Genomic DNA, 23,399 nt, shown 5'->3' on the forward strand with positions numbered 1-23,399 from the left:
GAACCAAATATTTAGACATTGACCAAATTTGAGGGGAGTAATTTAGGCTTTCTACTTGTATGCAATCCATACTTTCATTCCGCTACCTTCATTTCAAAATAAATCAATTCTTAGAATAAATCTAAGTCAAATAATCTTAAGTTTGACTAACTTTATATGAAATGGTAGGGCGTATCCAGTGCAGAGAGTTCCCGCTCTGTGCGGGGTCTAGGGAATTTGCAATGCGAGGAGACCGCGACTCGAACCCGGGACCTTCCGGTCACAGGCGGTAAGACTCTACCGCTTGCACCAGGCCCGCCCTTCAAACTCAAAATAAATTTGGTAACAATACTATAAATTTGTTCAAACTCAAAATAATTTGACTTAGGCCAACATTAAAAGTTTGATTTAATTTGGGGTGAAGGGAATAAACGAATAGTTATTAAAAGGGTGATTTAATTTGGTTCCGGTTCCGGCTCCGGCTCCTCATGTAGAGTATCTTGTCTGGTGAAGCCGAAGCCATTTTATAAAAATGATTGTAAAAAGTAGCTTCAGTGACAGCTTTGAATAATTTGTATTAAATTTGTGAGAAGGAGTCAAAAGGAACCACATTTGTGCAGCGTTGCCTTAGGAAAACAGTGATTTTAGACAAAGTTCTTGTCTGTATTTTTGTCGAAAACATTCGCACAGGAGTCGCAAGGTTGGATCTGTAAGTGGACAGAAGCCCGGTGGACGTGGGGTTGGACATGCTGTGAGCCTTTCCACCCTACCTGGAAAATTAGCGGCTTCAGCGATTGGCAGGCCCTCCTCCATGATGATTCCTTGACTTGAGCGACGTTGCTCGGCCGCTCGCTGCTTTGCACCTCCTGTTGGGCTTGGGCCTAAATTAGAAAGAAAACGAAAGCAAAAAATAACTCACGTATGCTTTCCAAGCTCTAATTAATAGATTCGGCTTTTTTCTCAAAACAAAAAAAAATGAATTCGGCTATATAAGAGTTGCCATTGACACCAGACAGAGTACATGCAAATTCTATATCAAATCTGGGCTCGTAGATAGGGTATTCGTGGAGAACTAAAGTGAAAAATGAGACGCCAAATTAGAGATTTGGAACGGAGTACGACAAGGCCTTTTTCATCTCGACGTCAATATTGGCCTCCATCCGGACCACCCACGCCTGCTGTTCCCACCGGGCCCCAGCACTGCTCTTTAGCTCCTGTTCTCCCTGGGCCCCCAAAAGGAAATGTTTGAGCCCATGTACGCTTCCCTTTCCAAGCTCTGTTTTCTGTCAGACTCAGACAGTCAACCACACCTCCGTTTGCCTTGCGGCGTCCTGTCGCTGTGGCTCCTTCTCGTCCACCATGAACGCCATGAAGGCGTTGTCCCCTGACACGTCCACGAACTGCGTCCTATCGCTGTCGCTCCTCCTCGTCCACCATGAACACCATGAGTGCTTGAGCTCGAGCTGCACGCTCTCGAACTCTCGAAGACGGACTGGTGGTTGATGGAGGAGCTGATGGTGCGCCGGAAGATCTCCTCCATGGTCATGGACGCCACCAGTGCGCGGGTCTCGAACTCGAAGACGCCCCTGACAAGGTCGTCGTTGAAGTGGCGGGAGAGGTTGTCGTCGTTGTCGTCGGTGCGGGGGGCGACGGGGAAGCTGGTGGCGCGCACGATGAAGGGCAGCTTCTCGCCGCTCATGGCCTGCATCTCGATCTCGAAGGTGTAGTCGATGCGCTGCCCCGGCGCAGTCCACGCCTTCTTCACCAGCTTCACGTCGGCCGAGGACGAGGAGGACATCTCCTCGGCGTCGTCGTACATTATCTTCATCTCCATTGGAGTTGGACGACGTGGCAATGTGGCATATATAAAATCCTTCTCATGAAACAACCCAACCCGGGGAGAGGAAGGAGCTATTAACACGCGAGGTACGAGGAGGAGAATACGAGGCTGTTCCAAGGGCAAATATGTCTTTTCACGTTGAGGACCGCGCGAGGTACGAAGAAAAGAATACGAGGCTGTTCCAAGGGCAGACACGTCGGGGACGCGGGAGGAGAATGTGTCGGACCACGGGAACCTTGTTGCGAAATGTGATTTTCTGTCTGAAGCCGCAAACGGAAGCACCCGATTCTGAAGAAATCTGCTATAAAATACTCCGTATATTGACTGACTGTGGGCACAGTGATTAGTGAAAAAGCCAGGTGGAAAAACTCAGTCAATTCTCGGTACAATCAATGTGCCCCCACCAGATCGAGTTCCGACCCTTGTCCTGCCACGATTTAAGAGGTAGCAAGTGCAATAAGTTATATTTTAAGTTGTCTTTTACTAATTCTAAGGTTCTTAATTTATGCATACAATAAAGAAGTGTTTTATGGGTTGCATGACAACAATGACTTGTATAATGATACATACGTTATGTCCCTAAATTTTAACTTACGAAGTGGTTGCTTGGCGAAACAAGCACATCAGAAATTCAATGCGACACCGCATGAGACTGCTTATAGGTGCACCAATGTAGTTGTCCTAACCATGGCCGTACCGTATTGCAAAGAAATCGGCAATTCTTTGTGCGGTGCTACACAGACGGAGCAAACTGAGGCAAACAGGGGCCTAAATTCATTTAGCCCAACCCACTTGCAGGCCAGACCGTGTGGGCTGTGCTCTGTGGCGCTGTCGCTCCTCCTTGTTCACCATGAACACCATGAGTGCTTGAGCTCGAGCTGCACGTGTTAGATTGATCTCTAATCTTAAACTGGGCCCAACGTCCTAGTTGGGCCTTTGATCCGCGCCCTGATTGGGTGCGTCCAGCCCACTATGGCTGGAGGGCCCCTATCATACTGCGCAATAAATAGAGGTGGGGGCCGGCGGCTCAAGTCACGAGGTTTGCCTGAGCTAAGCTCCCCACCGACACCTAAACCCTAATCCGATCTAGAGGGGCGCAGCCAGTAACGGGAAGCAACCAGCCACGCCGCCCCGCTCCACCGACGTCGACGGCTTCATCGACCTCTTCCCCGAACGTCGCTGCCCGTGAGCAGACTTCACCAACGAACGAGATGGCCGACGCTTCTGGACCTCCCTCCGCGGTGTCAGGTTCGACACCTTCTCCTTTCCCTCTATGTCTCTCTAGTTCTACATGTATTAGGATGTGCTGCGTCTTTTATTCCGAATAGAACCATTCTACCGGCTAGATCTATACTCCTAATGATCCTAGAAAGTTCAACAGCACGCTCTCGAACTCGAAGACGGACTGGTGGTTGATGGAGGAGCTGATGGTGCGCCGGAAGATCTCCTCCATGGTCATGGACGCCACCAGTGCGCGGGTCTCGCGCTCGATGACGCCCCTGACAAGGTCGTCGTTGAAGTGGCGGGAGAGGTTGTCGTCGTCGTTGTCAGTGCGGGGGCGACGGGGAGGCCGGTGGCGCGCACGATGAAGGGCAGTTTCTCGCCACTCATGGCCTGCATCTCGATCTCGAAGGTGTAGTCGATGCGCTGCCCTGGCACAATCCACGCCTTCTTTGCCAGCTTCACGTCGGCCGAGGACGAGGAGGACATCTCCTCGGCGTCGTCGTACATTATCTTCATCTCCATTGGAGTTGGACGAAGTGGCATATATAAAATCCTTCTCATGAAACAACCCAACCCAGGGAGAGGAAGGAGCTATTAACACGTGAGGTACGAGGAAGAGAATACGAGGTTGTTCCAAGGGCAAACATGTCTTTTCACTTTGGGGACGCGCGAGGTACGAGGAAGAGAATATGAGGCGGTTCCAAAGGCAGACACGTCTTTTCACGTCGGGGACGCGGGAGGAGAATGTGTCGGACCACGGGAACCTTGTTGCGAAATGTGATTTTCTGTCTGAAGCCGCAAACGGAAGCACCCGATTCTGAAGAAATCTGCTATAAAATACTCCGTATATTGACTGACTACGGGCACATTCTCGGTACAATCAATGTGCCCCCGCCAGATCGAGTTCCGACCCTTGTACTGCCACGATTTAAGAGGTAGCAAGTGCAATGAGTTATATTTTAAGCTGTCTTTTACTAATTCTAGGGTTCTTAATTTATGCATACAACAAAGAAGTGTTTTATGGGTTGCAGTGTTGCACGACAATAATGACTTATACAATGATATATAAGTTATGTCCCTAAATTTTAGCTTACGAAGTGGTTGCTTGGCGAAACAACCACATCTTTCTTTTACCTCCCTCTCCCTCTTCTGTGTCATCAGAAATCCAATGCGACACTACATGAGACTGCTTATAGGTGTATCAATATAGGCCCCGTTTGGCCAGGCTCCGGCTCCTGCACTGTAGCATCCTGTCGGCCGCCCACGAGCCGATAGGTGCCAACGGGAGCGGGAGCCCGAAAAACGAGCTTCTCCGGCTCGGGTGGTGTCAGTGAGAGAGGAAAAGATGAGAGAAAAAAATGGCTCCGGTAAACAGTAACATCCTGTCGGCCGCTAGCGACAGGCGGGAGCCGGAGCCGCCGGAGCCCGGCCAAACAGGGCCATAGTTGTCCTACCAATGACCGTACCATATTGCAAAGAAATCGACGATTCTTTGTGCGGTGCCACACGGACCGAGCAAGCTGAGGCAAACAGGGGCCTAAATTCATTTAGCCCAACCCACTTGCAGGCCAGACCGTGTGGGCTGTGCTCTGTGGCCGATAAAAAAGGTCAGTGAAATCGCTGGAACAACCGGCCTAATAAGCCCAAATAGCAAAAGAGGGTCACAAGCCCACCTCCGTCCAACAGGACACTTCTTCTCCAATCTTCCTGCCCCTCCAAAGTGCGACTGCGATCCCCTTCTGGAATTCTCGCTGCTCCGCCTCGCACACATTCCGTCGCTTCACTTCCCGTTTCCGCTCTTCCTCAACCCTCACCGCCGCCCTCTCCTCCAAATCCACCGCAGCACACCCAAACCCACAACTCCCATTCCCCGCACGCGGGCGAGATCCGATGCGGCGCTCCACCAGCGCCGCCGCGACGCCGCCGGCGCCGACGAGCCCGAAGCCCGGCGCCACCAAGCGGCAGCGGAAGTCGGTGCCGCTCGGCGACGTCACCAACCTCCTCCTCCGCCCCGAGACTCCGACCCCGATCAAGCCCAGAAGGACTGCACGCCGGCCCCTCCCCGCGCCCTCCGACGCCTCCGCTGTCTCCTCCTCCACCTGCTCCTCCTCCGCCTCGGTCACCCCGGCGCTCAAGCCGTCCTCCTCCGCCTCAGCCACGCCCGCGCCCCAGCCGTCCTCCTCCGCCCCTGTCACACCCGCGCCCGAACCGTCCTCCTCCGGCGCGGCCACGCCCGCGCCCGAGCCGTCCTTCACCGCCTCGGCCACGCCGGCGCTCGAGCCTTCCTCCGCCGCCACGGTCACGCCCGCGCCCAAGCCGTCCTTCGCTGCCGGTGAGGGAATCTGCATCTCACATCTGCGCTGGATCCGCCGCAGCTGGGTGTGGTGGTGGCGGCATCTTCGGTCATCATTGTGCTGGGATTTCTAATGCTGCTCTTGGTTTTCAGTCCTCGACGAGGAGGGGAGCGTGTTCGAATCGCCGACCATCTGCACGGTTTACGCGAGGCGCAGGACTACCGAGGCTGAGGCTGAGGCTGAGGGACGGGGCAACCCCACCATCACCAGCAAGGGCAAGGGCAAGGAACCTGCCGGTGCTGCGGTGAGTTGCCCCCCTCTTGGAAAATCTACGAGGAACATCAGGTGAGATAATCGTGATATGTCGATTTCAACATAGTTAGTGTAGTGGTAGGTCATTTTGTGGGTGTCATAGACCTCTCTTGTAGCTTGGATTAATTACCCCTGTTTTTGCTTAGTGTGGAAACCAGATAGCTGCACCTAAATTTCAAAGATATCCATTCGTAATTGTTTGGGGCAATCAAATCAGTTCATATTTGAAAGGGCAGAGTCATACCGTAACCTGTAAGTGTATATGATTTTGCGTAATGCACATTCTCCTGATCACCTGAGAGAATTAGTAAGTTGTTACTTGAAAAGGGCACGGCATTAGGAATTTATGATCACCGTCCATCACTGTTGACATAGTGCTGTATCGTGTATGCACGTTGCATAATGTCATTGACCATTTATTTAGTGCAATGCTCAGTTCCAAGGCACTTGCTGGTAACAAGAGTTTAGGCTCTGGTTGTCCCAGACTGAGATGAAATCTTTCCATTCATGTTATTTTCAGATGATGGAATTGCTGTAACACTCAATATCTTAAACGTTTGTTGTAAACTGACATATAGTGATATAGATCAGAAGAGATTGTGTTGTGAGCTTTCACATTTCTGTTAGAATAAGCACACCATACATCATATAGTGTCAAAACTTTCAAGCATAGGATATTCAGAATTCATGACTTCAGGGATCCTTTTAGTTCATCTTATTTCATTGACATCTAATAGTTACAGTCCGAGTGCATTTCATTTACTGAACCATTAAACTCACTTGTCTTCAGGAAAAAGGATACTCGGCTCATCTCTTCATCAGCTCCTTGCCGTGAAGCTAAAAAGGTAAGCATGACCGCAATCTGATTGCATTTCCTCATAATGACCCTACAAAGTTCTCTGTTTTTTTTTGAAACAAACAAAGTTCTCTGTTACCAAGCCTTGTTCCGTTGCTCTCTTTAGGGGTCTGCGCAACAAGATTACCATCACAAACTTACCATTTTTTCCAAACTTTATCATGGGGGTAGTATTTAACCAATAGAGCTGTGCCTGCAATAAAGTCTGTGATCTGTTAATGTTTCGCTTCTGTCCTGCTTTGCATAAGTGCATCTATTCTGAAAAGTTTATGCGAAACACCATATAACAATATGATGAGATGAATGTTTTGAATGTTAAATACTGTAGTTAAATCTGCATTTGGAAGAGTAGCTCTGCTTCTTATGATGGCCATTACTTCAACTTTCTGATTGCTTACAATTTTGGGAACAGAAGCGGCCCCTGGCAAAGACACCCAAGTTACCAGAAGAATTTGTGAAGAAGCAAAAAGCATACTTTGCAGACGTGGATGCCTTTGAACTGGCAGAGGAAGAAGTATCAGAATCTGAGCTGGAGTGAAAACTGTGAGCTGAAGCTCCTCCTATCCTAGAATACGTGGCCTTTCTTGTACATAAGTAGTTTACTAGTTTGCTAGAATTACTTTTACGATGGCTAAGGTATGTTAGCAATGTATAGCTAGCTCTGTCTGTAACACGGGGGCAAACCACCCACCTTGGTGATCGCTGGAGAACGCCTCGGTTTAGGCAACTACTAACGTTAGAGTATTGTGCAAACTTGTAGTTGTAGCATATTACTGCTGATACCGAGGTTTGAGAGGTGGAGATAGACTTCCAACTGTATGGGAACATAAGGGTTGGTTGGGACTTAGGGACAGAACTAATCGCTCGGTCTCTTTCTGTTTCATCAACACAGTAGCTCTGGATTATATTGTGTGTGTAGTTCTCTTTTTCTATCAAGTTTTCTTCTTGTGTTGTTAGATCCTGGAGTTTGGTGTTTGATTGTTGACAAAGCCATTGCAAATGTATGGCAGGGCAGTAGTACGATGTGTGTTACTGAATAGTCTGGCAGTGTGGATGGTTGGTGCGTCCGTGCGTGCCACTGAACTAGTGTGCACTGTTGAATTTTTGCAGCATACATGGCTACATGTCTTATTATATGTTGTTTTGTGGAGCTAGTGCTTGGTAAGCGATACTGATATGAGTTGGTGGTGTTCCAAGTCGTTGGCTGGAACTGGAAGGATGGATGGATGCGTGGTGGTGGTATCAGGCAGGATCCAGACATCCAGGAGTGGTGCTCCTTGACTCCTTGTGTCTTGAATATCTTGGACGACAGGACGCTGTGCTTGTCTACGTGGAGTCGTCGGGCTTGCGCGCAGGACTGGACTGGATCGAACTGCGTCGCGTGCACAGGCGGCGGATCGCCTGCCGGCTGCCGCGGATGTTCAGGCTAAGGCCTGCGGCTCGACGGCGATGCGCTGAGTGCATCCATGGCACGGCCAGCCGGAATCTCTCCTTGTCGAAACGATTAGAACTTCATTTCACGCAAAATGGAAAACAATAAACTTGATGATATATTTTATTATATAGCTTAGTGATTAGGCTAGGTGGAAGCGCGCTGGCTACCTACCGGCCGGTAGCCGACAGAATTTTATCGGCCTCCGCGCGGCCGAAAGGCCCATCGGTCTGATATGGCTCACTTTGTCGTACGAGCCAGCCCCTGGGTGGCCGATGGGGACCGGTCGGCTATTCAGTGGCCGACAGGATACTAGATTTATAATTTTTTTAATTAAATGCTATATTTATAATTAATCATTAAAAAAATATCATTTAAAAAAATCGTATTTGGATCTGCATCTGTGTTTTTTTTAATGTCTTATCCCTTCAAGTACAAGCTGTAGTATCTGAACTTACGCACGAACACACATCTGCATCTGTGTTGGGCTTTTAATTTTCTCCTCCTGGCCCCAGGATATAGATAAAATTATATATAAGCGTTACAAACAATTCATGGCAGGCACAAAATAGAACCACATGAATATCTATCTCGTTTCATTTCATGTCTCTTAATAACCTTCCATACAAAATAAATTGATACTCCCTTATTAACCCATATGGATCTCATTTACTCCGTACCAGGCTACAGAGTACAGAGAGTCAAATTTGGCAGCAAATAAAAAAGAGATATGACGTATTATATTTGCCTCTTCTTTACATCAGCTGCAGTTGCACCTGCCAAATTAATGTATTAGTATATATTACCAGTACACAGCATACAGTACAACAGCATTAATTTTCATGATATATTGTGCTCTAATAATATGTATATGAATTGATTGCTAGTGTTCAATCCTCAAAATATTTATATAAATAAAGAAGGAAGCCAATAATGTTCTGTCTGAAAAAAACACAATTTGTTCATGAGTTCTTACCTCTCTGTAAAAAAAAAAAAAAGAGAATGCAATTCTAGGTTTCAGAGTAGTAAAACTTTCTCTAGTTTAACCTTTTTATTTGTAGGAAAAAATATCAACATTTATCTCTCGATATAGATTTTCTATGAAAATATATTTTATAATCAATCTAATAATACTTATTTAATATAAAAAATATTAATACTTTTTCTCTTGTAGAGGTGGTCAAGTTTGAAATTGTTTTACTCCTCGAGATGTGATAATTATATATTTTTGGGGTACACAGGGTGTCTGTTATGTGAACCTTGGGTACCCCTCAACGCCTGGTGAAGGGCCCAATACAGATGGGGTGGGCCGATGCAGGCGAAGATGAAGTCCAACCCAAACAGGGTACGTTAAGGACCAAACTTACATAATAAAATAATAACATTGATGACACCAAATAAGTATCATTAGATTCTTGTTTAATTATATTTTTATAGTTTATCTATTTGATGTCATAAATTTTTATAATTCTTTCTGTAACTTTGGTGAACCTTGAGATGTTTTGACTTTCCAAGAAAGCTCGAATGACTTATAACTTGAAGTTGGAACGGAGGGAGTATAAAGGTTTTCCTTGTGTTGTCAGTTCCTAGAGTTGGGTGTTGAGCATTGACATTCAAAGCCATTGCAAATATATGGCAGTAGTACGTACGATTTGTGTGTTACGGAATAGTATGTCAGTGTGGATGGTGTTGGGTGGAGTGTGGTGCGCGTGTGCCATTGAACTAGTGTGCTCTGTTGATTTGTTGCAGTGTACATGCCTTATTATGTTTGATTTGTGGAGTTACTTGGTAAGCGATACTGATATGGGCTGGTGCTCTTTAAGTCTAGTGGTGGCATCAGTCTATCAGGATCCAGACATGCAGTAGTGGTGCCCCCTGACTTCTTGTGTCTTCGATAGCTTGGACAACAGGACGCTGTGCCTGTGTACGGGCAGCCGTCGGGCGCGCATGACTGAACTGGACCTTGCTCCTGCAATGGTGCTGGGTAGCTAGAGCATACATCGAGGGTGCCGTACTGCCAGTGAACCTGCCTGTGTAGACTAGTGCTGAGTCTAAGTCACGTTGGAGATGGACGAAAGACCCAGAGCTGCTGCTCCTTTTTCTTTTTCTCTGCAACTTTGATGTGAGACAGATAGATGCTCTGTAATTTCTTTCTTGATGATGACAATTAGTTCCTCTGTAATTTGTGCTGCGCAGCACTAGCAAGCACCCAAGATTAGTCGTCGAAAGGAGCAGCCATTTCCTTGGCTCGCCACTCGGTTTGTGCTTTACCGAATTGCCGTTGCCACCACCAACCAACTTCTCCCACTCGATCTGTCTCTCAAGCTATCCAAGTTTCAGTTCCAGTGCGGCAGTCTGAGTCCACAGGCATGCACGACGCGCACTAATCCGGCCGGTCCATGGGGTGCAGTGCAGCCGTATCATCCATCGATAGGTACTGCCATTCTCCCTCCGATATTGAGCTACAGTCTTTCCTTCCGTGTGGACACGGGCAACCATGAGAACTTGAGAAGCTTCGAGGTTTGGGGCATTCCCAGGCACGAAACATGCATGGAGTAGTTTCTTGTTAGTGCTGTCTTTACTCTTTTATTTTAGGCTAACTCTCTCACGCAGTCACGCTTTTTATTTTAATTTATTAATTAATTATGAAAAGAAAGGAGCCTCAATTGCCAAAGGTGGCTGTTCCGCCCAATTTGATTGACAAAAGCAAGATTCGGGAGAATCGAAGTTGTTCACACCTGAGGCTACGACCAAACTCACTATTCATGCTCAGGCCTCACTCATCTGGCATCTACAATACAACCACTTTGTTTTGGAGACAGTTTGTTGGCGTTTCGACCACCATTCGCCAAAACTGTTCTCAATTGTTTACTTGTCCAACCTAGGCCATGTCAGCATCTACAGCTCTCCACGCACTTAGCAACCTTGTGGATTGTGGTCAATGACAATTAGAGGTCACATACACACAGTAACAGCAATACAGCAGCCTTGTCAATGTTAACGGACGCTCCATCCAGTGCTCATTCAAGATGGATTCATGATAAATAAATAGAAGGAAGGGGCTAGCCTTCTTTTTCTTTGTTTCGTTTCGATGATATGTACTATAATATACGCCGCATTTTAAAAGTGACATAAAGTTTTTATGGAACCATTTTGTATATATAATTGGGCCGAACCTCTGCTTTAGGTAATGTTTTTAATTATCATATAATAAAATACTCAGAACCTTACCAGCCACCCCCATGGGCTTCCAAAATGCTGAAAAAAGAACTCTGCATGATTGAACTGCCACTTTGTTTCCTTCTACCAACCTTTGTTTGAGGAAATCTCATCTACTTACCTGGGATATTCAATTTCATACAGGTTTCCCCAGCAAAATTGCACTCCCGTATAGCAAAAGAAAATGATGTGAACCACACCAAGTCATTTTGCTGAAGATCAATTAGACATGTAAGAACTTTATATAAAAGGGGAAAAAAACACTTCAACAGTATAGACGGTTGATGAACAGAGTCAAAATTTTGTAGGTAAACTCCAGTTTGGAGACAGTTTATTGGCTTTTCAACCATCATTCGGGAAAAAAACTGTTACTAATGGTTTGCATGTCAAATCTAGGCAAGGTCACAACATCTGCAGCTCTCTACTCAGCAGCAGTTTCCAAATGGTTCAATGCTATGCATTACCTTTTTCTTTTACAAACTATGGCCAACAACAATTAGAGTTCATATATACTCAATGTCTATACACAAATATAAAGTTCAAAACTTATCCGCCGGTGCCCATTCAAGACAAATTCAAGATAAAAGCAGAGTTGTACTTATTCATGAACAAGCTTCAATTAAAAATTTATACTCCATATAAACACTGCTGATATGCATTGTACGGCGTGATACCAGTATTGTTTTTCTTTGTTCCCTTTTGATTATATTATAACATAATATGCTGCATTTAAATGTGACTTCATTCTTTTATGCAACTCCTCTACTTTAGGCAATGTTTATAGTCAATACTTAGCACTTTACCAACGACCCCCATGCAGTTCGAAAGCACTGAAAAAGGAACTCTGATTGTACTGCCACTATATTTTTCTTCTAGCAACCTTTCTGTCAGTCTGTCAAATTTTATTTGAGGAAATGGCATCTACTAATCTGTGATGCACGTTTCTCCCAGCAATTTGCACTCTCATATAGTCACTGAAAATTATGCGAACACCCCCAAGTGATTTGGTACATATACCAATTATCTATCTGCGAACTTTATCAAGAAAATAAATTAGACAGTACAGATGAACAGAGTCAAAATATTCTCAATAAGTAGGTAAATCCATAACAGAATTGGTTAAACTCTGTTGTACAATAGGATTATTGAATCAAAAGTCCAATATCCATAAATTGGTTTGAACTGGAGAGAGCAACAAAGAAAGAATCATCCAAGATGAACTCAAATTTGTCACCATAAATGTTAAGAGCCTAGTTCTGGATGGCCCAGAACCCAAGCAATGCAAATAATGGAATATCCTTTTAACAAATGTGATAAGACATGGGGGTATTCAAGATTTAAAAATAAAAGACCTCCCTTATATTCTATATATGGATATTATATTATATATTTCCCTCATAGAACTAAGTTTAACTGGCAATTCGGCATAATAAACCACAAAATATACCAGTTAATAATGTAGTCATGCCTTTGTCCGATCACATCTGTTTATACAATGCGCTTTCGGACTACAGAGTACAAACCACTCCACTTAGTCTGGTGAAGCAAATATAGAATATTCAAATCCACTTGCATAAAGTAAGTTAGAAACTCATCGTGCGCAAATATTCTGCCTATAAATATCTGCACACATTGACACTGGCCAACACACCGCACTAAACCCCTGAGCAAAATGGCTTCCTGTAAACCCCTCGCTTGCAGTGTCTTGGCCTTGTTCTTTGCTGCAAGCATGGTTTCAGCTCAGCTTACTGCAAATTTCTATGACAAGTCATGCCCAAATGCATTGAACACCATCAAAACAGCAGTAAGGTCTGCCGTTGCCAGGGAGAACCGCATGGGCGCATCATTGCTCCGCCTCCACTTCCACGACTGCTTTGTTAATGTAAGTGTCCCCAAATCTGCACATATGTTTTAAACTTCACATTTTCTGGATTCATAAGCATGGAAATCTTAACTATGCAGGGCTGCGATGGCTCAGTGCTGCTTGATGACACCCCAACCTTCACAGGGGAGAAGACTGCTGTTCCGAACAACAATTCCCTGCGTGGATTTGACGTGATTGACAGCATCAAGGCACAGCTTGAGAGGATCTGCCCACAGGTGGTATCATGTGCTGACATTGTCGCTGTGGCAGCACGTGACTCTGTTGTTGCGGTAAGACAAAACAAAAGAAACATTTCAAGTTAGAGGCAACAAGTTGAATGTAAAAGTGTTTATGATTGTGAACCTCGCAACAAACCCCAACTAAGTGATTATCCAATTCGTTAACTGAAATGATGATGGTACAACTCTTTATATTTGAGAGATTATGATAAATTTATAACCTAGACCAAAACAAGCCTCAGGGAGCACTAAACTAAACTACAAAAGTCAACATTCATATTCAAAGATTCCATATCAACTGATTGACTAAGTGCATTTCATGCATTCCAATTTAGCAATTCCAGTAGAAACAAACAATAGTAAGAGTTCGCAATTTCTATTTCAGCTTGGAGGACCTACTTGGGCTGTCAATCTGGGAAGGCGTGACTCATTGACAGCAAGCCTAGATGCTGCAAACAACGACATCCCAGCACCAACTCTTGACCTCACTGATCTCACCAAGTCCTTCTCAAACAAAGAACTGAGTGCAACTGACATGATTGCACTCTCAGGTACTGCAATATAATGCAAATTTTGGGAACAAACATATACTTGATTCATAAATCATAGTCAACTCTAGATTTGTTCCTTGAATGCAAAAGGTAGTAATACTGACTGATACGGAATAAAAAAAAATTGCCAGGAGGTCACACCATTGGGCAAGCAAGATGTGTCAACTTCCGCAACCGCATATACAGTGAAGCTAACATCGACACGTCCCTTGCGACATCACTGAAAACAAATTGTCCCAACAAGACTGGTGACAATAACATTTCCCCCCTTGATGCCTCGACACCCTATGTTTTTGACAACTTCTACTACAAGAACTTGCTGAACAAGAAGGGGGTTCTGCATTCTGACCAGCAACTGTTCAATGGAGGTTCAGCAGACTCCCAGACTACGACCTACTCTTCAAACATGGCAAAATTCTTCACCGATTTCAGCGCGGCGATGGTGAAGATGAGCAACATTAGTCCCCTCACTGGATCCAGTGGACAGATAAGGAAAAACTGCAGGACGGTAAACTAGCACCTTGTAATCTTTGTTGAAAAGGGAGAAAGCTTCCCTTTTGCTCATACTGTAGTCCTCCTGAAAGATGTATTCACAGCTTCGCAAAGCATACATATGAAAAGAATAAAATGACATGAAAAATGTTTTTGAAACAATTTTAGTACGCGTTTTCAACAACCATAAACTTAGACAACCTAATGGATAAAAACTTTTTCGATAAAACACCACTGTGATGACTCGCTTAGATGGAGTGTATTTTCATCATATACCAAAACTATGAAAGCGAAGAAAACAGAGACAGTACTCATCGTAATATGAAACTGAAGTACCAAATTTGTACAGCAGAACAGGAAAACAGTTCTGCAAAAGAGGGTTAACAGCCCGCGCAATTCCAATAGGAGGATAAAACGATACATGATTGCAGGCAGACTCATGACTGATGAATGTTGCGTATGGCTGCATTGATACTTTTACAGTCAAAGTCCATGATCTTCATCCAGTTCTCGAAATCTCCAATTTCCTACAAATGTAATTGAACATGGATGCTTCAGCAGCAACAACTAGCACATGATTTGGATTGAATTTTTCCTGAGAACGAACTATCCAAACAGAAGGAATGGTATCCTAACCAATCACATATAGTCAGTGTTCTAGTTTTCCTTATCACAGAACATGTTCTCTAATCAGTGTAGCAGGATCCAGAATTTCAGATTCACCCTGGGCAAAGTTTACACGAGGAAAGGATCGACCAGACAGAGAGCAGCAGTCACACCACTCCCCCTGATAATCCGTTAGTTATTATTACTACCTTCAAGACAGAGTTGATCTCGTTGGTGGCAGCCAGCCACTGATCAGTCTGCCGCCTGTAGCGAGCGATGGTACCGAGCAGCGCGCGGGCCTCGATCTCGATCCGCTTCTCGTTGACGAAGAGCTCCTGCACCCCGCCGTCGACCGCGTCCACGAGCAGATCAGCGACCCGCGCCGCGCTTCTCAGGGCGTCCTCCTTCGCTCTCTCTGCGCGCGCGCGCGCGTGGAGCAAGATGGGGGTGAATAGTTTGTTCGGTCACTTGGGCAGAGGAGACAGCAATGGCGGCGGGCGGCGGCGTACCGGTTTGTTGGCGTTGGCGGAGGGATTGGCGGTGGTGCTGATGCACGATCTGTAGAAGCGCCTCTTCCAGATCCTGCTTCCCACCCGCCGACGCCGCTAGTGACTTGGCTCCGTCCATCCCTCACAATCGCCGCCGGTCGCCGGAGGCCGTCTTTTTTTCTAGTTTTTTTTAAGGGATTTGTTTTTTTTTCTGGGTGAGAGATAGCACGAGAGGATGACTTGTATGGGCCACGGCCAGGTAATCTGCTAAAAGCCCAATCGAAATCAAAAGAAGCCCATTCGGCTTGCACGGCGGACCGTCGTACGCGTGCTGCTCATTCATCTCCACTCCAACGAGCGACAACTGAGACCGTCTCCAGCCACCGCGATCCAAAATACAAGATTTATTCGTCCTTTAGGTAGCACTACATATAAAGAGTTTAATACCTATTTTTGGTCTTCTCCAACAACAAGACCCAAAAGATAACCCTTTCTACAAATTGGTCTCCAGGAGAGAGGATACTCAGATTTAGGTTATGCAGGTACTCTGTTGGAGGCTATAGGTATTGTGTTGGAGACCCATTTTGGATTTGAGTTCCTCAATGAGTCTCCTGTTGGAGACAGCCTAAAAGGAGGCAGATAAGCCGCGACGGGTCGCTCGTTCGGGGAGTGCGCTACCCGTCGTCTTCCTCCCACGACGAGTCGACGAATCCCACGCGACGCCCCTTCTTCTTCCTCCCGCACCCCTCCGCCGCCGCCGCCGTCGAGCACCGGCCGTCGTCCTTGACGTCGATCTCCTCCTCATCTAACCCCTGCCGCCGGCCACCGCCCCGCTACGTGCGCTAGGGCTCGCCGGACTAACCCCCGCCACCGTCGGCCATCGCCCCGCTGCGTGCGCTAGGGCTCGCCAGCTAGCGCACGCGGCGGCCGCCTTCTTTCCCTCCCCCTCTCACCGGAGATTCACCATGGCCGGCGAGGTTCGAGCTCCGACCATGGCGCCCCCGCCCCTCCCTGGCCCGGCTGCCGCGGGCACCGCCAGGACCCCTAAGCCGCCCGACCTCCTTCCCCACCACCAGGCCGCCCTGCCTCCCCCCGGCCAGCCGGGCCCTTCTATACTCGCCGGAGTTGGGGAGGAGCTCGCCAAAACCCTAGTCACCGCCGCAGTCATCTCCGTCTCCGGTGAGCTCAGGAGGAGGAGGAGGAGGCCTACCTGGCCGCTGGCGATCTGGAGCTCGTCATCTTCTTCGTCTCCGGCGAGGTCGCTGGAACCCTAGCTGCCGGCGTCGTCTTCTTCATCTCCAGCGCGGGTGTGGTCGCGGGCACGGGAGGGCAGGGGGGGTAGGAGCTCGGGGGAGGATGAGGAGCTCGACTGCTCGGGGGATGAGGCGAGCGCGAGGAAGGCGACATGTCGCGCGCTCCCCCATCGTGCGACCCGTCGTGTAGTAGAGTTTCCGCTCCTAAAATGTCCTGATCCCAACGTTTGTCTACTCTAAAATTGCTCCATGGATGTTTTTATCAGATTCGATTTACAGGAGTTTTGTCTAATATATGACATCACGTAAGCCACAACAATGGCAGATCCAGGATTCAAAACCTGTGGGGTCAAACTTATTGATTTTTATATTAAGCTATATAAGCACTACAATTAACATATATTATTGCAATTTTTATAATAGGGTTTAAAGGCAAGTTAAAAAGAAAAAATTGATCCGCCATTGAACCACAAGATAAATCGAACTACTTTAATATGAACCCAATCACAACATTTTTCTTAAAATCATACACTATATTATGATGATTAGTTTTGAATTATTTGAATCTTATATGACCATGTAAATAAATATTAGTATATATCTTGATCAAAGCTAAGAATATTTACAACTTGTCAAAAAGTGATAATGATGTTCTTTTTAAAAACAGAGCAGCTCTAAATTGTTGCAGCATAATCCATCTAATTCTACTTCACGTGCGTATCTGTTTGGTGATTCAATTATGTCTCACAAATACCTGTAGAAACGAAAATAATAGGGTAATGCTAGCGCACGGACGTCTGATAGGGATGAATTCCATCGGACGCCCGCCCGCACGCCTGACACACCCACCTCGATGTCTGACCCGTCCCCATCTGCACACCTTGCCCCCATTCCCATCCGTTCACCCCGCCCCCGCAGGCGCACCCCCGCCCCGTCATGCCCCCAACTGCCGCCCCCCAGCTCGCTGCGCCCCATTCCCCGACACCGTACCCCTAACTCTTCGAACAACATGAAACACGTGCAACATGAAACACTTGAATGCAACATACGTTTGAAACAAATGAAACATCTGGAACACACACTTGCAACAAATATGTGTAAATATATACAACATCTAGATAGAACACTTGCAACTTGCAACATGAAAACACTTCCTACAACAGAAGACTGAAATAGATGAAACATTTTGGAACACACGGTCGCAACATATGTGTGAAAACATATGCAACACCCAGATCAAAACGCTTGGAACATATGTCTGGAAAGAGATGAAATATTACGCTTGGAACATACGTCTGGAAAGAGATGAAATATTTTGAACAAACGCTTGCAACATGCCTCTGAAACACTTGCAACATATGCAACATGTGCAACATCCTCCGATCTACTTTTGCAACATCTATATAAAACAATTACAACATATATCTGAAACAACTGAAACATACATTTACAACATAGGGGGGGAGAGGCCTGGACCGGTCGATTCTGGCTGACGGGGTGGGAGTCGGCGACGACCGGCTGCGCGCGAGCACCACCGCCATCGACGCCACTAGTACTGGGCTTGGCTCGGCGGGCACTGTGGGGGATGGTGGGGCGAGGAGTGCCATGGCCGCCGAGGTAGGGGGAGCTCGGTCGCTGAGATGAGGGAGGGTGCCGCCGGGGGTAGGGAGGGCGCCGCGTCGAGGTGGGGGAGAGTCGTCGACTCCCTTGCAACACCGCCTCGCCACCTCCATGGATCTCGCTTGAGGCAAGTGGATCTCGCTCGTGCTCCATGGATCTCGCCGGGGTGGGAGAGAGGGTCGTCGGATCTGTGGGCGTTGGGGGCTCCCGGTGGGGGAGGACGCCAAGCGTGGAAGGGGTAAGGATGGGGAGGATGAAGCGAAAGGATATTTTTTAATATATATGCGGGCAGGAGCGAGCGGCGAGGGTGAAAAGTTGTCCGACGTTTGTGTAGTATGGTCCATCAGACGCCCGACAGGTAGCATTTCTGAAAATAATAGGTAATCAGCATGTACACGGCAATTACCCATCATTCCATCAAAGCAGGACGTGGAAACCACTTCAGTTAAAACATCATGTCTTAGTCAACCTCGACAGACTCTAACCACTGACTTTGTTCGTTTCGCTGAAATTTGGCTGCTGCTGATGCAGATTTGTTGTGAGGAAAAAAACTGTTCATAGCAGCTTGGCTGAAAAACAGGACGATGATCAGTAATATTAACGCATCAAAGTGCTGCTGAGGTAGTGCTGAAAAACAGAGTGACGATCAGTAATACACTCTCTGCTAGCTAATAGCTGATCACACTCTGCTTACGCGTCCAGCAAACTTCTGATTCGAATCCTCTTAGCTACACCTTTCCTCTTCTCGTTTGGAACGGAGGGACTCCAATTCAGCCTTGAGCTTGGCCATAGCAGCTTGGCGTTCCTTCATGCATGAGAGCTTTTTCCTCCTCGACCATATAGCTCTGATATCCTTGATCTCTTTTGCTAGCTCTTCCACAGATGTTTTCCCTTCCCAGCTGCACATAAAAGTAATAAACATATCAAGTGCGTTGCTAAAGTGCACTGACATATATGTTCTTCTAGTCTAGTAAATAAAGGGAGATAAGTATAAAGTAAAGACGATGACGTAGATGAAGCAAAATACGATGCTATTAGCTTATTTGACGACGACGACAACAACAATAGAAACTTTGACAATAACAAAATTGTCCAGTAGCAAATTTATTGGGAACGGTGTCTAGAAATAAATTTGACAACAACAAACATGTTCAGTAGCAAATTCGATTTTTCAGAGTCCAATAGCAAAGACACATCACTTTGAGGGTCATGCGTAGCCTATTTTGCCCGGATGCTATTAGCTTTACCATGCTATTGGTTGGTTGAAACTTGGACGAGCCACGTTGCCATGGAAAACGAAGTTTCAAAATCTTTCGTGCATACAGCTAGCTAGCTGCACTGTTTGTCAAACTGCCCATTGACAAAAGGAGCTTCGGTTTTGGCGCTGACAATAATGTCGTTGCTTGGTCAAATCAAAACTCAAAAGGTGTCAAAATCATACAGCTGCTTGCCATGCACCACGAGACGGCGACGACCTACTCTTACTCGTCTCCATGGCTCCATGCTGCAGCTGAGGCATGCAAAAGTCTTCAGCTTTTTTCCCCAAACTTTGCCGCTGTCTCCCTCTCCTTTGAAGCTAAACTCTACCTGCCTAATCCAAGCTAGTTGCGACAACTAGCTACTAGCCAGTCAAAAACATTCTGGATCGTCATCGATATGATGTGGTAAAAAAAGATGAAGAAACTGAATTTGTGTTTTGCTCTAGAGAGACATGTCATGTCATGGATGTAACTTTAGACCGTACTTGTAACGTCTTGCTCGGTTCGCTGAGCAGTACTTTTCAGCTATAATTCGTCTTTTTCAGCTTGTTTTTTTAGTCGGAACAGTGTTTTTCTCTCACGACAAATTAGTTGGAACAGTGTTTCGGCTTGTTTTTTCAGCGAAGCGAACATGCCTAACGAATAATGTTTTTCTCTCGCAACAAATCAGCATAAGCATGAGCATAAACCAAATTCGATGAGATCCATTATCCGTCGACTCTGTGGTCCTGACTGCGTGCAGTAGCTGGACGGTTCTTATCCAGATTTCTGTAGAATTCGATTTGATTGGTAGAGCTAGCTTACCTTACTCAACTTTGTTTATCATCCTTTATATTAGGTAGGTTATGCAATCGATCCACGTCAGGCTTGTCAGCTCAATGTACAATCATCTGTCAGCAGCGCCTAGCCAATCCGCATTTGTCAATGTAAATCTTCTATAAAAGACTATAAATTTGAGGGGTGCCCATGGAAACTACTGTTCCCTGTAGATGAACAGTAACGGATCACGATGAACAATGGCCGACCCGCTAAGGAACAGTGTCATCGGTTTTTTCCCCTCCTCTTTAAGCGTTCACTGTTTCCCGCGCGAAGCGCGAGGTTACCTGCTAGTATATATTTATATTTGTGTAATACATGTAAGTTTTTTATACTTTGTAAAAATCTATAAACTTTGACTACTAGAACATTATAACATATTTATATTAGTAGTATACTTGTAATTACTCTATTATTTTTTTAAAAAATAATATTATACATATAATTTTTTCATGCAGCAAATTCAACATATTGAGCGGCGAAGAAGGTTAGTGCATACCAAAGATACCCATCCATGGTCTCCATGGTTTTCGGAATCCCTTTGGAGTAAGCAACGATGGTGGCTTCGTGGGTTTCTTAAATATTAACGGCGTGACTAGCGACCGGATGTTCGGATGGACACCTGCGTCCAGACGCCCGCAACTGCTCCATCCCGCATCGGTGGCCGCGGCCTGGCCCTACCACTGTCGTCGACACCAATGCTCGTGGTCTGCACCTGCAACATGAAACAATTGCTGCAACATACGACTGAAACAGATGAAACATTTGGAACACACGCTTGCAACATATGTATGAAAAATATGCAACACATCCAGATAAAACACTTGCAACATACATCTAAAACAGATGAAACATTTTGAACAAACATTTGCAACATACCTCTGGACACACTTGCAACATAATGCAACATATGCAACATCCCGATCTATTTTTGTAACATCCATATAAAATACTTGCAATATATCTCTGAAACATGTGAAACACTTAACATACAGTTGCAACATAGGTGAGGGGAGGTCGGGGTCGGCCGATTCCGGGCGTCAAGGTAGGAGCTGGCGACGAGCGATGGCGCGCGAGCACCACCAGCACTGGCCGGGCTCGTGGGTGCCCTTGCCTCGGTCGGGGATGACCTGAGGCGCCCCGACACGTGCGCCCAACAACCATCGGCAGGGGCGGCGGTGGCGGCCCGTGGTAGCGAGGCATCCCGATGGCGCTGGGGTTGGGGATGAGGCCGGGGAGGCACTCTGCTGCCAGCGAAGGTGTGTGAGAGAGAGACCGAGAGGTGGGGAGGGCAACAATGGGGAGAGCAGAGGCGGGCGGCGCGTGCGACGGCACTGGAGCTAGCAGTGCGGGTGGGGAGCGTGGCAGGTGGGAGCGAGGAACGAGAGGCGAGGGTGGGATGAGCGAAGGTGGGAGGGGGGGGGGGGGGGGACGAGGAGCAAGCGGCGCGCGGTGGGGAAGCGGCGCCAACGAGGCAGAGTGGGGCGCGTGGCGTCTAGATGGACAGACGCCCTAGTCTAATCATTATCGAAATATTAAAGTCTGCTTTACCCTAAGCTAGTTCTCAATTTGGAAAAAACCTATTGTATTTTTAAAACCGGTTGAGTTACCCCCTTGACCATTTGGAAATGGTTTCATGGGTGGTTTTGCTGACACGACAGTGGAGCCTACATTTTAGATGGTCTCTCTCTTTCTCTTGAATAAAAAGTCATAACCTTTTCATACGAAGTAAGACGCAGAATACAAACTTAATAACAAAGTTATAATAAGGCTTGATGTACAACTTTGTAGTAGACAATTTTTTGATTTAGGAGAGAGGGAGCATGAAGATAAATATCCTAATTTTTTTATATCCTATGGCTCTGTTCGGCTTACTCCATATCGGCTTGTTCGGCTTCTTTTTTCAGCCGGAACAGTATTTTTCTCTCACAACAATTCAGTCGGAATAGTATTTTCAGTCAGTTTCAGCCAAGTTTCAGACCAGCGAACGGGGCCTACATAATCACCTGATCCCCTAGCAAACTATTTTCCCCCAAAACAATATGCGCCCACGTACATGCCCTATCGTGTGGCCCTTATTACACCAAGATCAATGCTGCTCAACTTCCCATATGGAATCTCAAGCAACACGTATCAATGTAGCCGGTCCGGTGTGACATAGATGACAAATCTGGTCACTCACGAACTAATCTCAATCAACACAAAATCTTTGCAGATCAGCGACATTTCATCGGTTTATAGCCAATGACGAAATGAAAATCACATATGCTAGCTACATCTTATATCCTTAATTGTATTTAATCCTTTGTATATTTAGTAGTTCTGAGAGGAAACATGCACGTACGGTTAAGTGTTCTCACGTACTTTCTTCTGTTTAATTTACTAGTAGTTTAGTACCATACCGTACCTTGCGACCGAATGTCTGAATTAGTACTTCCTGTAGACAAAAATAACTGTCAATGCTGCAACCTTTCACTGCCTTGAAATAAAACATGGTTGATAGGCAATATTCATTTTTTTTTTATATTGTGATGTACCTTCACAACTACAGACGCCCTCTTTGCCGAGTGCTGGGGGCACTCGGCAAAGCCAGCCAAGCACTTGGCAAAGGCTTTGCCGAGTGCTGCACTCGGCAAAGGGCTCTCGGCAAAGATTTTATCGACAAAAATTTCTTTGCCGAGTGCCAAAAATCGACATTTGGCAAAGTCTTTGCTGAGTGCCAAGCCCGCACTCGGCAAAAAATAACTGCCGTCAACATTTGACGCCGGCTTTGCTGAGTGCCTAGGGACTGGCACTCGGCAAAATTTGAATTTTTGCCGAGAGCCAGGGCTCAGCACTCGGCAAAGAAACCATTTTTTTTAAAAAAAATCTTTTTAAAAATAGTCTTTGCCGAGTGGTACCATCTGGCACTCGGCAAAATTGACCTCTTTGCCGAGTGCCAGGCTGTGGCACTCGGCAAAACTGGGGAAGTGGCTGTTTTTGCAGCATTTTTTTCCAGTTTTGCCGAGTGCCACACCCCTGGCACTCGGCAAAGACTTCTTTGCCCAGTGTTGGC

The 23,399-nt window shown here is 46.4% G+C and overlaps 3 protein-coding genes across 4 annotated transcripts; 2 read left to right on the forward strand and 1 right to left on the reverse strand.

The window, feature by feature from the left end:
* The first annotated feature begins 4,747 nt into the window (after positions 1–4,747).
* LOC136487485 (flocculation protein FLO11-like) lies at positions 4,748–7,427 on the forward strand. Its single transcript, XM_066484610.1, has 4 exons — positions 4,748–5,375; positions 5,490–5,682; positions 6,440–6,494; positions 6,918–7,427. The coding sequence occupies exons 1-4, from the start codon at positions 4,934–4,936 to the stop codon at positions 7,041–7,043; spliced, it is 816 nt and encodes a 271-aa protein (XP_066340707.1). The 5' UTR covers positions 4,748–4,933; the 3' UTR covers positions 7,044–7,427.
* A 5,157-nt stretch (positions 7,428–12,584) lies between these two features.
* On the forward strand, positions 12,585–14,327 carry LOC136486067 (cationic peroxidase 1-like). Its single transcript, XM_066482840.1, has 4 exons — positions 12,585–13,038; positions 13,119–13,310; positions 13,645–13,810; positions 13,942–14,327. The coding sequence occupies exons 1-4, from the start codon at positions 12,829–12,831 to the stop codon at positions 14,325–14,327; spliced, it is 954 nt and encodes a 317-aa protein (XP_066338937.1). The 5' UTR covers positions 12,585–12,828.
* LOC136486068 (biogenesis of lysosome-related organelles complex 1 subunit 1-like) lies at positions 12,896–15,601 on the reverse strand. 2 transcript variants are annotated; one of them, XR_010766651.1, is made up of 5 exons: positions 15,418–15,601; positions 15,118–15,323; positions 14,724–14,829; positions 13,157–13,299; positions 12,896–13,054 (listed from the first exon to the last, which is right to left on the reverse strand). XR_010766651.1 is itself a non-coding variant. In XM_066482841.1 (3 exons), the coding sequence occupies exons 1-3, from the start codon at positions 15,533–15,535 to the stop codon at positions 14,740–14,742; spliced, it is 414 nt and encodes a 137-aa protein (XP_066338938.1). In that variant the 5' UTR covers positions 15,536–15,601; the 3' UTR covers positions 14,692–14,739. The 2 variants fall into 2 exon arrangements, 1 of the variants encoding a protein (XP_066338938.1); XM_066482841.1 differs by lacking the exons at positions 12,896–13,054; positions 13,157–13,299 and having other exon boundaries at positions 14,692–14,829.
* Positions 15,602–23,399: the final 7,798 nt, after the last annotated feature.

Source organism: Miscanthus floridulus, chromosome 10 (genome assembly GCF_019320115.1).
Source record: "Miscanthus floridulus cultivar M001 chromosome 10, ASM1932011v1, whole genome shotgun sequence".
Lineage (NCBI taxonomy): Eukaryota > Viridiplantae > Streptophyta > Magnoliopsida > Poales > Poaceae > Miscanthus > Miscanthus floridulus.